The 13,383-nt window shown below is 38.6% G+C and overlaps 1 protein-coding gene across 4 annotated transcripts in view; it reads left to right on the forward strand.

Moving 5' to 3' along the window:
- The window catches only part of LOC133525047 (N-alpha-acetyltransferase 15, NatA auxiliary subunit-like), a 100,468-nt gene that overhangs the window by 79,864 nt on the left and 7,221 nt on the right, over window positions 1-13,383 (forward strand). For 3 of the 4 annotated variants that reach the window (XM_061861266.1, XM_061861265.1, XM_061861268.1), the window contains exons 2-3: window positions 9,621-9,718; window positions 11,385-11,483. In XM_061861266.1, the coding sequence (XP_061717250.1) occupies window positions 9,621-9,718; window positions 11,385-11,483 (197 nt within the window). Of the gene's footprint in view, window positions 1-6,969; window positions 7,025-9,620; window positions 9,719-11,384; window positions 11,484-13,383 lie in introns of those variants that run through there. The other variant, XM_061861267.1, reaches the window with a different exon arrangement.

Genomic DNA, 13,383 nt, shown 5'->3' on the forward strand with positions numbered 1-13,383 from the left:
GAGGAGTATTAATGAGATTGTAAAACTTCGAAATGTGTTACATTTGTATTTTGTCTTTAATGAAAACAATACGAAAAATGCCGTAATTTTCTCGATCGCATAGCTAATCAGTAATCACAAAACAATTTCGAATGGAACGTTGTTATCAGCGATCAAGACCGGATCCGAGAGTAAGCCTAGTACCACCACACCAAGAACACCTGTTTTATTTAGCACTCAATGGTTTATACCAGGGTCTCATTCAAGTTACATAAGGCTAACGTCCAGCTGCCTCGCCTACTGTGAGAGTGAAGTAAATGACCGTACGACAGTGTAAATGACTAGGTAACCGATAAAATGTAATTAAGTATGTCTAGCATTACCATAGTAGCAAGTATAATTTGTGTAAATCGTTCTTGTGAATAAATAATAATAAATGAGCCGGTATGCCATTTCTTTACTTACTTTGATTACTTTCTAATCTAATTTGAAGATTATTATCTATCTCTTTTTAAACGATTTACTAGGTCAGCATGTTTTAATAATCGCCTCAAATGTTCATCCCGGTTTTTTACAAGCTTTTATTAAACTTGCCCTGTTAGTATGCATGTTGTTAATTTGTATGTATGTATAAACTCTTTATTGTACAAAACACAGAACATAAATATGGCACCTTTAAGGGATTTCTTCCAGTTAACCTTTGAGTAGATGAGAGTTGATGAAGAACGGTAGACAAATATAGCACTGAGTACAATAGACTAGAGGAAAGTCAATAAAATTATAAAAGAGGGCGAAAAAAAATAGAAGTAATAGTATAACAAATATATGGAATACCTATATTGTATACAATAATTATATATTTATAGTCACAAACAAGGTAACTCTGGTCCGATAGCCGCAGCTTCTTTAACTGCCCCTTAAGCGATGCTACGGACCGCGATTGCCTTAAGGAGGTAGGCAACTCATTCCAAAGCTGAACCGGTCGATTTCGCTTGATTTGTTAGTGTGGGTCAAATCTTGCAAGCTAAATTTGACCCACTTCCCGATTTCCGATTGAGCTAAAATTTTGCATACATGAGTCGGATGACAATGCAATATTATGATGATATGGAGCTGATCTGATGATTGATATAGAGGACCCATGGGAACACTGATAAAACAACGCCAACTAAGTGTGTTTGGGATTGTAATTAGAATTGTCTCGATGAGTATCAGTTGCCTGTGGAAATAAAAGTAAAGTCAGCGATAGAAGCTTAGTATCAAAAATACCAAAAACTTAGTAAGAAGTAAAGTGCAACTGAAACGAATTTAATATTATTATTATTATTAACTTTCAAGTTTTTTTCGACAAAGTTGTTTTATTTTTCTACCATATTTCGAGAGTAATTTTACCTGTTCAACTGGAGTAAAGGCATAACAAAATAATACTGATAATTACAGAAAAGCCTCAAGGCTATGAAATAATTATATAGGGCAACCCAACATTAGACCTAGTTTAGAAAGACTACACTTTCCATTATAACTAACTAACCTCGTAATTCTCCAAGTATTTGATAAAATCTACCGTTGGGCTTGCTCTCGTATCAATTCAACCTATACCAACCTAATAAGAAACGACGTTGCTGTATTAATTTTTCTGTGCAGTTACGCCTTATTAAATCTGGACAGACAGTACTTATAGTAAAAAGTGGTCGAGATACGTGACTGTACAGCGCTTTATTGGTGCAAGTTTATGCATAACGAGCCCCAATGGCTATTGATTCGATTCGTAATAACCGTAGATCTTAGAACACTGGAGACCACGGTTGCTTAGAGCGGCAGGAGGATTGTGGAACACCCTGATTTGGTATTTTAAGTCTGAACGTGGCCGTTCCTTTAGGAATTTACTTTTAACATCCATAAAAAAAATTATAGGGCGGTTCCATAATTACATGCTATACCTATCGATCGGTTAAAAAACGAAGACAAATCGATTTGTCTTTCATTTTAAGACACGTTGAGCTTAGCAATTATTATTATTTGTTAGTACTAAAAGAAATATAATATAATATACATAATATAATTATTTTTATTAGTCAACATGGGCGATGCGATCGTTGCAAACCTAGCATAACTTAATTTTCTTTTGTGTTATTCTAATTCAATTTCTTACTTTTTAGCGCCAACCAACCAGCCAAAGATATTGTGTCGTCAATGTCAATCATTTCAATAACTCTCTCTACTAACCCTGCCTGTAATACTCTGGTTGTTTTGGAAGAAACAAACCTAACAAAAAAAATATGGTCACGTAGCCATGGTTACCCCAGGCGCACCCGCGGCCGCCCGCGCTCGTGTCGCAAATATTGCGAAACTGCAATGCCGCTGTGGTCAGCGACCTTAATGAAACCGCCCATTGTTCGGGGATAACTGCTGATAGTAAAGAGACAGTACAGTTATCAGGCATGTGCGGTGACGAGACCTGGCTCCTTTACTTGACAGATCAGGTCTATATAGTATTGAATTCTAAATAAAGTGCTCACGTTGTTTACTATGCTTTTGAGTGTAGCTGAAGGATTAAGTAAACCGCAACTAGCAGCGCAATGGAGAAGATAAAGCACTCGTGGTATTCAAATATCACTTGATATAAATAGGCTGCTTTATTTACAGTCATTAAAACTGCCTATAATATACGTGAGTCTAAACTGAGACCCTACAAGATCAGTATGTTGTGTTGTGAAGTCGCTTATTTCCTTTTGCTTTTCTATGCTTAAATGTTGCGGAGTGTTCGTCACGGTTTGAGTACTAGTTTCGGAATCTAGCTTTCCCAAACTCTTATCAGACTTCTATGTCGTTGTAAACACTGCCTTGTCCCCTCGGACTAAAGATTACTTTTAAAATCAAATACCTAGCTTAGTACCCGTTTTTGGAAAGAAGTTTACTATTTTTATTTCATTTTCAGCACATACCTAATGTCCTTACTTGCCTCTGCGGTCGTATTAGCAGCTTGCAAATGATATAATATCGTAATAGCCGCCGTATTTATTTACGCATATTTTGTAAGCCTACTTCCATTTAAAAAAATTGCTTCACGTGTCTTCATGTAGAACGGCTTCTAAATTATGTGTATCGTAGTTCCTGCAATAAAAGCTTACGCTATTAAATAGCGACTTCATTAGAATTACGCTTTTATTCTTTGTAAATTGAGAAATTTGTGATCCTAATGAGGGCGATTCGAAACATGATTGGGCCGGCAATAGGCTTACTATCGACTGAGGTAGACGTTAATTCGAATATCGGGGTGAGATAAATTATTTTTTATTTGATACGTTTTTGGTACTAGATATGCTCAAGTGGACTATACCTTTATATTTTATTTTTTAATCGGGTTAAAGTATTTATAATAAATTAGTAGTCGAGATTAATGAAAAAATTGAATAAACATAGGTGAAAGAGATCAATGCAACTGCGCTTGTCGGCGTCAAAGATGTTTATCTCGCTGTCAGCGGGGTCGTGACTCGAGCCCTAGCCGCCTCACGCGCACCTTATCACCGGATCTGACATAATCGGCCGTGCCCACTTTGATAACGGCTGCCGAACCGGCTACCAGCTTAGGGAATTTAAGGACAAGCCGCGATTTATTGTGTCTTGCCTAATACAGATCTTAGTGCTAATTTGACCTACAAAGATTAGGATTTATTCTTAAATCCATATACTAAATTTCATTTAGTTATAGATTAAATTAAACCAAGTTGAAATATACATTTGAGAAGTTCAGTTCTTGTGTTAAGTCTAGCCAGCATATCCTGGGCGAGGGCTAGGATTAGGATGAGGAATATAAAACTGAAAGCTCGCATGACTCTGCTGATTCAGTCTAAGTGGCAGGGAGTCGGTGAAGTATGCTGCGTCACATCGCACCGGCTAAGCCTCAGATGCTAAGTCTAATAAAGTATGCACGCAAACCTGCTCATTAAAATCTATATAAATTTGAGAAGATATACTTACTCGTGGGTACGTACATATGATCTAGATACCTTTACGCTACTTTTTGAGATATTTAGTAATGTAAGATATTTAGTGGTGGCTTTTCTCCCACAGCTTTGTTGGAAATTCAGACTGACCTTCTCTCTACACATCACTGAGTTTTCTCTTTTAAAGTTTCACACTCGCTAGCTAAACGTTATTTTCTTTGGTGGGCAATTGAGAGTTCACGGTCGTTTTAGCTTTAGTATAGTTTCTATTTTCCTCCGTGAGCTTCTACGGATTATCGTCTTATCTATTGTTTAAAAACCGCAAAGGCGCGTGCCACTATGAAAAAATGGTCAAGCCGCATAGGTAGCGTTTATTGAATTACTACTCTATTGAGCACGGAATAAGATTCATTATGAACTAATACAGAATTCTAACAGAATAGCTGTCTGATCTCTATTGGTGCGTCTAAGGTAGGCGACTAAACGCTCTCAAACCAGCGTAACATGTGACACTGCAATCCGAAACAAAGATACGTATTCGAAGACCTCGCTTGCACTGGTAATGCGAGCGCACGGCTAGCTAGCGCCAAGGAAGCAATGTTATGTTTCTCGAGGAGCAGGTAAAAAACAGGGCCGGATTTTCACACAAATATATTTGGGTGGTTTTACGAAATAACGCTAACTCTTCAGACTTCTAACAAACTGACACTGTTTGTATGGTTTGCTTGAAAGAGTTAGCGTGATTTGACTCTAAACGATATGCATATTTTGTTTTATATTTATTTATTTTATGCATACACTATTATGTATATGTTACTTATTTTTTTGTTGACTCATAATATAAATTTGTATAAATGTTTTACTAAATGTGTACTCTGTTGTAAATAATATCTTTATTTTAGTGTACATAATTATAACATATAGGTCTATTTTAACATTAGTAGTACGGGATTGTTAAATTATTTATTACTATTTTACCATTGTTATACATATTTATTACTATTTTACCATTGTTTTATTGTTTATTTAAAATTAGCCTGTTTAAAGTTTAAAATTAGCAAACAACTGATTAAACAGTTGATTATAAAAATGAGTATATCTCGTTATTATTGTAATTACACAAACCCATTCTGTTAGATGTGTACCTACTATTTAAATAGTGTTATGTTTTATCTCTTTAAATTAAAGAACGTAAAACCACCCAAATATATTTGTGTGAAAATTCGGCCCTGTTTTTTACCTGCTCCTCGAGAAACATAACATTGCTTCCTTGGCGCTAGCTAGCCGTGCGCTCGCATTACCAGTGCAAGCGAGGTCTTCGAATACGTATCTTTGTTTCAGATCGCAGTGTCACAAGTTAAGCTGGTTTGAGAGCGTTTAGTCGCCTACCTTAGACGCACCAATAGAGATCAGACAGCTATTCTGTTAGAATTCTGTATTAGTTCATAATGAATCTTATTCCGTGCTCAATAGAGTAGTAATTCAATAAACGCTACCTATGCGGCTTGACCATTTTTTCATAGTGGCACGCGCCTTTGCGGTTTTTAAACAATAGATAAGACGATAATCCGTAGAAGCTCACGGAGGAAAATAGAAACTATAAAATACAACAGCACAGTATTTATCTATTAATCAATTATTTATTCACACTTGAATGCACCTACGTTAACTAGGTACATTATGACAAAAAGTTGTCACCACAAGAACTGAACAAGCGTGATTAACAGCTTTGCTTTTTCTAGTGGCTTTATCTACTCAATCAACAGCGAATCTTGTTTGAAAGCTGAGTGTTTTACTAGTATTTAATTAGTAGATCCTGTCCCTCGTGTAATATTGATAGCAGAGAAACCCACACGCTTGAGTTAAAACTAGATATTAGTAGAAATACAGCTAAGGATTTTGAACTAGAACGTACAGCGATCTAAAGGTGCGACCAGACCGCAGCTTAAAAAACGGTCACGATACGGAATCGCAGTGACGCGTCGTATGCGTACCGTTTTTGACTCATGCTCCCCACACCGCTGCTTAAAAAACGGTGACGGTACGGAATCGCAGTGACGTGCTTCACGCGAATCTTTTTTGTTCGCAAAACGGTTGCGTCTTTTACGTCACCGGTGTGGTGTCTGCCATAAGATCTCCGTTAATATTTTTATCGATTTTTACGCAGATCAATTTACGGTGCGTCCGCGTATTTTAAGCAGCGGTGTGGGGAGCATGCGTCAAAAACGGTACGCATACGACGCGTCACTGCGATTCCGTATCGTGACCGTTTTTTAAGCTGCGGTGTGGTCGCACCTTAAAGTGGCTGTGCAATTTTGCAGCTGGGTGTACATTACGCTTACATTACAGTGCTTACTATTTAAAGGCTTAGTTATAGTTGCTCCACTGCACTTAATTCGTTGGATGACTGCTTCTTATCACTCACCGAGTCACCGCTTTTCAAGCCAATTAAGCCAAACTTTATGAGTTTAACAAATCTGGAACGTCTTTTACGTTAGGTATTTTTCGTTGAGGCTGTGAAATGTATTATCGCTTTTATTTATATGTTTTTTCGTTTCCACTTTAATAGAATAACCCAGAAGTAACGAGACGCGTAAGCATAATAGTGTGGGTGATGCGCGCTCCCACGCAGCATCGTTTGAAGACGTCCACTACTTGTTTTATTGTTAAATGTCACTTTACTACTTAAATTACCGCTACTGCTCTCAAAGTGATTCTATTTCCTTTTCAAATTACAGTTCAAAGGCCTTTTATCCCAACTGGCCTAGTCGTTCTGGGGTCCTATCCAAGATGACAATCGTATATCGACAAACGAAAAGAAAAATTGTATCGGGATGACAGATGCTACGAAAAGTCACGTGACTATTTCCATACATTGTTTCCGTTGGCGTTTTCTATCAACGATTGCCATCTCGGCTAGGCCCCCTGGTCACCTTATGTGCAACAGTTGACCTTCGAAGTAAACTAACACGTTGACAAAGTACCTGAATAACCAAATGCGGTTGCTAACAGCTGGCCGGCTGCTAGGCTAATCGATAGACATTGGCCTTTTACAGTCATGGATAATGAAGTAGGGGCAGGGCTTTTGCTATGGCAAGGTATGGAAATGTCACCATTAATGTAGCTTTTTAACGAAAATATTACGCTTATAATGACATTCCCTTATTGTAATTTTTTAACGAAAATATGACATCTATAATGAAACTGCCTCACTTTATTATTTTCAAATTGGTATTTTATTTACTATTAATATTCTAGTAATATTAGTCAGTTAAGAATAATAAAGCGACATTTTCATGCACTTACACTTCACCACGGGCATGTAATCTACTTAACACCTAACCACTTACTACTAACTAGTGGCTCTGTGAGCTGTAGACCTCGCGATAAGATCGATAAAACAAGTAAAAAAAAAAAAAAACTTTGAGCCATTTTCACAGCGTACTCACACTGGTCTTAAGTACCATAGACCGTAATGGCACTTAAGTCCTTTATGCTAATTTCAACCATTTTGAACATTTTCCAAAAAACGAAACGGCAAAAAAATCTATGTAATGCTAACGCTTGGGTCAACTAGTCCTGGGAAAACCCTGCTGTAAAATTAACAGCTTTATAATGATAATAATTTTGTTTGTGTATGTGTTTTTATATTTTACTTATATATTCATTCATAAAGATAAATAAAGAAATATAATAGAAGTATGCACTTGCACTCGTACAGAACCTTGAACTTTTAATGCGAACGTTCCCTTATTATCGCGATAAGACGTAGTCGAATTGCTATTAAAGTTAGCTACCCAGAAACCGCATTGTTACACGACAATTTGTACCTGTTGAATTTTCCCATCACTTCATAAGTTAACAAAGTGCCGCCATTCAGTGTTTTCACACTATGGACTATATTGTTAGCCGTGATTTTGTACTTTTTATCGCCAAACCACAGTCTGTCGGCGTGTACGTATCGGTTTAATATTATACCGACAAAGGTAGATCCCACAGAATAATTATTTATTACAAGGGGCAAAGTTTTAGTTTAACCCCTCGTTCTTATTTGACACCCGAGCAAGCAAGTGAAAGATACCAAAATTGAACCATGAGTGTAGCGAGTGGTTCGAACGGTGGAATATTGATCGGTGAAAGCACGAGGGTTAAACAAACTTTACTTTCGAGTGAAACACAATTTTTCACCATAACAACGCAAGTACTAACTGTAAAACATTATTAATTAAATGCTAATGAACGCTATTAAATATTTATTATTCAAAACTTAAAAAATAATTTTACCAGCCAACATGAGGAAACAATTCGTAATTTGCATCAAATTACTTTGCCATTCTTGTGGATAAATTCAACTTTCTCATCAGTTTTCGAAGAATAAAGAGAACCTTTATGAGCTGGTGTAGTGAAATAAATCTACAATAAAGGCTACACACCTCTTTATTTTACTTCAATGTTAACTTGTAGAAAATACACAGTGGCAATGTGTCAGAGCATCGTTAATAATGTTAACGCCTGCCGTAGTGATAATACATTCATATCCAATACCAATACGTACTATTCGTATGGCTATCTATACGACTTGTTAATGATGATAAAAGATCTATTAAAAAGATACCAAACAAAATGCCCAAGCCCTTATACATCGACATTGACAGAATCTACAACGTAGGCGTTAAACAAGGAGCGACATTACCGACATCATTAACTACAATCAAGATCCCGATGAAGATGTACGACTATTATATATTACTTATTATCTTACTAAAGCCCATTTAGCTCTAATTCGCCTGTTTATACGGTTCTAAGAGCCTATCCTTTTATGCTATGTTGCGTTACATCGCCATCGTCAGTCCGCATGAATGTTAATATGCACTTTACTTACTAGTATGGTAACCTATTATTATACGTGATCTGTCGCCTGTATGATCAGTTGCGTTATGGCATGTGTTTTTAAGAAATATGTACACAGATATGCTGCAGCGTATATGCCGTGGACAGTCAGCATCAATCGTTGCGGATGAAACAACGAACCTATGTACTATATACATATAGAGATATTGTACAGTTCGCGTTCAAAAGAGTTTCTAACAGTCTAATTGTAATTGTTCAACATGTAGATACATATCACTTTTTGTTAACCTATTATTAGAGAATGGTAGATACTATTGACGCTTAATCTGATCCGTTACTTTTGATGCAGATTTTACGTATAACTGAGCCGAGAGCCAGTTATGTAGTATGACTAGTGAGGCAGCTAAGAGGTGGCGACTGACTTGTAACATTTCGGTGTAATGTAACGCGATACAACCCGAGCATTACAACAGTCAGTGCAGCGAGCCGAGCCGCTCGACGCGAGCACCGCGTGCTCCACTCGGCTGTCGGTTTTTACGCGAATCCCTTTGAGTGTTACAAAGGTGGCGACTGACTTGTAACGATCGCCGGGAACGATACATTACAAGCAAATGTTACAAGTCAGTCGCCACCTCCGCTCTTACCACCGGCACGTTCGTCGCGCACTTGCAAAATACTGATACCTATTAAGAAATCATTTCCTAATTTAGATTTTTTTTTTTATTTCCTTTGTGGGAAAGTTTGAGGATAGGGTCCAAGGTCTTTACGGTATCTACTAAACATTAGGACCAGTCTGTAGAATGGTTTAGTCTGTATAATAATGTTTCGCTTTGTTTGTTACAGAGAATCTCGCGCCGTCCGAACTGAAGAAGCTGAGGAATAAACAGAGGAAAGCGAAGCGTAAAGCCGAACAAGAAAGCATGCTGGCGGCACAAGTACAGGTGGGTTGTTCTTGCTATATTATCTACGTATCACAGAAGTTGTGAAGTTTTCTTAAGTTCACTTTTCTTTAAACCTTCATCATTATCAGTAGTTAAGGGCTATTTTCATATTCCATCATTACATCTTATTGTTGTCTGTATCCATGCCGCAATGATTGAACGCAATCAAACGGTGGTATATCCCAACCCACAGTATTCAGACAAGTATATGGGGGGACTTTACATAGATTAGCGTACCTACCTACTTAGCGAATTCTAAAATGGACCATCACCTATAATACCCGACACCTATATTCTATTATAGGTAGTAATTATATGGTGACAAAATATTGGGCAGTTTCAACTTTGCTGTTTCCTGAAAGGTTCTTGCGCTGTTGAAGTAACTATTACGTCCAGGGCGATTACTGGCGGTTCCTTGAAGTTAGTAATAGCTAATATTATTTAGGAATCCAAATTGCCTTGCACCTCGCTACTGCCAACTCTCACGTACATTTAATTACTAATAGGCATTTTGAAATTTCTTCAAGATCCCCGACACTGCATATTTGTAATTCCCAGGTGTACTCTAATAGATATTTTACCAGTTTAGAAAGTGTTAGCTTGTATCGGCTAATGAACCGCGATCTCCATAAAATGCTGTACCGTATTAATTACTCGTACCAGTTCAGCTTTAGCTTGAGCTGTTGTACAGACGTCCAACACGTCTGACTGGCTATTTGTAGTCTTTTTCAATGTGAAAAGGATTTATCAATGGTAAGTTTGGATGAGAGGAGGCCTGTGCCCAGCAGTGGGACGTATTTAGGCTGAATTATTATTATAAGTTTGGATGTTTCAAGAAGTTCAAAAACACTAGAACTAGGCTGTTTAATAATACAGCTACAACAAGAGTTATCTTATGGCCCGTACAGCGCCTGGGTCAATAGTATATTGCAGGCCTACGATATATTGCTCCATTTACACATTGCTGCTTGCAAATCACAGGCACTCAAGATTTTAGGGAACCGTGTTACATAGTCAGAAAAAAAAGTGCTTCGATTATCACGGATTCCACCAATTTTTGCTATGAAACTTACACTTGCCAAACAAATTATTAATATGGAACGCTCGGGGAGGCATCACCACTCAGGATGAATGACTATTGAGAGTTTCAATGAATCTAAGGTATACGAGTTTCATCGAGTAAAAATGATGGACCGAAATACTGGGTTATTTTATTTAAAATCGGACGCCTCCCTAATAAAACGGTATTCAATTTTATTTCCGGCAGACGGTGATTCGCCCTTACAAGATGGGTCCCAACAAAAAGCGACATCTAAGATGTCTTAAGGGCAACATCGGTGTAGAGGGCGTAAAAGTCCAGAAACATCTCTCTACCCCCAGAGATATGCTACTGGACTTTTAACATAGAGCCAACTCGCCACTTATGTTTCCACATCTACCCTCGAAAACACAGCCCCACTCTGGACAACCAGCTAAGGCAAGCCAGAGACAGAGGGTCCTGTCACACCCACCTGTCGGGTGACAGGACGCCCCAGGAGCGCTAAGGTACGTGGAGGTACGTGGAGCTCGCCACAAGCTGCCCTGCGATGACTATTCGCCCTTAGGGCACCAGTAGCGAGGTGGTCGTTACTAATTATAATTCATTATTATCTTGTTTGGTTTCCAGGTGAAGAGGGAGCAACACCACAAGGCGCGGCAGCAGCAAGAGCAGGGCGACCCGGAGGCTCCACAACTAGACGAGCTGATCCCCGATAAATTGGCAAGGGTGAGTCGCTATATGGATTGGCTTAACGCGCAGCTGTATACGATCAAGAAATTAATTTCTGTCCCACTTGTTACTTTGTCTAGATACTTGATGTACGAGATCATAGCTGCGTTAGAATATACTACAACAGCCCATGTTCACCTCTACAACTCAATTATTTTTAGGTATTTTTATTTCGCATAAGCACAGGTCACTTACGTCGACGTAAATGAAACAGTCGGTCTTATTATAATTATAGACCTATAGCTGTACTGTCAACATTGGCGAAGTTGTTTGAGTCTATCGTCCATAAAATATTAGCAGTTCAGTTAAAACCCTTTTTGTCCAACTCCCAGCACGGTTTCAGAGCAAATCGCTCTGTTAACACCAACCTCTTAATATTGACAGAAACTATCTCTGAGTATCTCGACAGGGGTAATCAGGTGGATGTCGTGTATTTCGATTTTAAGAAGGCTTTCGATCGCGTAGACAATGACGTGTTGATGAGCAAGCTGAATGCTTTGGGCTTCTCGCCAAAGTTATTGGTTTTTTTCGCCAGTTATCTACGCGATCGACAGCAGTACGTTCAACATGGGTGTTTTATTTCAGCTCCGTACCATACCAGATCCGGCGTAAGTCAGGGCTCGATACTGGGTCCCTTCTTATTTGGGATAATGATTAACGACTTGGAATCTGTCGTCAAGTATGCAAAATGTTTACTATATGCCGACGACCTGAAACTTATTTATGATGTTAAGAGTAGCGTAGACTGTGCCTCCTTACAAGACGATATTGCTTCGGTGGTCAACTGGAGTATTGCAAACAAGCTTCTTTTTAACACAGCGAAGTGTTGTGTATGTACATATAGTCGTTCCTCTACCCCTCTTCTTGCTCAGTACACACTGGGGACCGAAACTATTGATAGAGTTTTCTCTGTCAAAGATCTTGGAGTGGTTTTTGATGAGCGCCTCACTTTTCATGAGCATATGCAGACACTCGCCAAAGATTGTTTTCGAAAACTAGGGTTCGTGATCCGCAATGTCAAGGATTTTCGTGACACTGGGGCTATTGCGATGGTTTTCAACGCCTTAGTGAGGAGCAAGCTTGAGGCCTCATCTATTATATGGAATCCGTACGAGTCTTCATACGCCTTACTTCTGGAGAGAATCCAAAAGGCCTTTTTGAGATTTCTGTACAAAAAAAGGTATGGGTACTTCCCATTCTTGTACCCAACAAAATTCTTATTAGGCTGCCTTGGATATAATTCTCTAGAGGTGAGGCGCAACAACATCTTGCTGACTACAGCTTGTCGCATATTGCGCGGTGACTCGGACTGCCCGGAACTGGTAGATCGAGTCTTGAGGTTGTACGTCCCGGATATTCCTCGAGTCTTCTTGAGGCCGCGAACGCGTCCACTGTTGGCCGTACCGGCGGCGCGCACAGTATCGCGCAGGAACTCGCCACTCCTCCGCGCGTTATCGCTGCTCAATGCACTCTTGACATCAGCACCAGAGTGTGACTTGTTTGCGGGGAGATGGGCGAATGTGTGCCAGGCGTGTCTGAGGTTCTGTGAGATGATGGATAATAGGCTTTCCAGCACTTGCATGTGATTATTAATGAATATCTGTTTTTTATTTTATATATGTTTTGTATTTGTATAGTCTAATTATTCGGTGTATTGGCATATGCTGTAATGCCGTGTAAATATTTGAAAAATAAATAATAATAATAATAATTATTACACTAAATTAGTAGGTAGGTACGAAAAGAGGCCTATGTGTGGTGACCGTCAATTATATTCTAAACTCCATCAATTAGTTGAGGTGATCTCTGATCCTCACGGATGTAGGTAATGTTAAAAATGACAAACAATGATTCTTCACTTCTAGACATCCGCCAAGACACGACGGTTAAGACATCA

This window comes from Cydia pomonella, chromosome 14 (assembly GCF_033807575.1).
Source record: "Cydia pomonella isolate Wapato2018A chromosome 14, ilCydPomo1, whole genome shotgun sequence".
In the NCBI taxonomy this organism is placed as follows: Eukaryota; Metazoa; Arthropoda; class Insecta; order Lepidoptera; family Tortricidae; genus Cydia; species Cydia pomonella.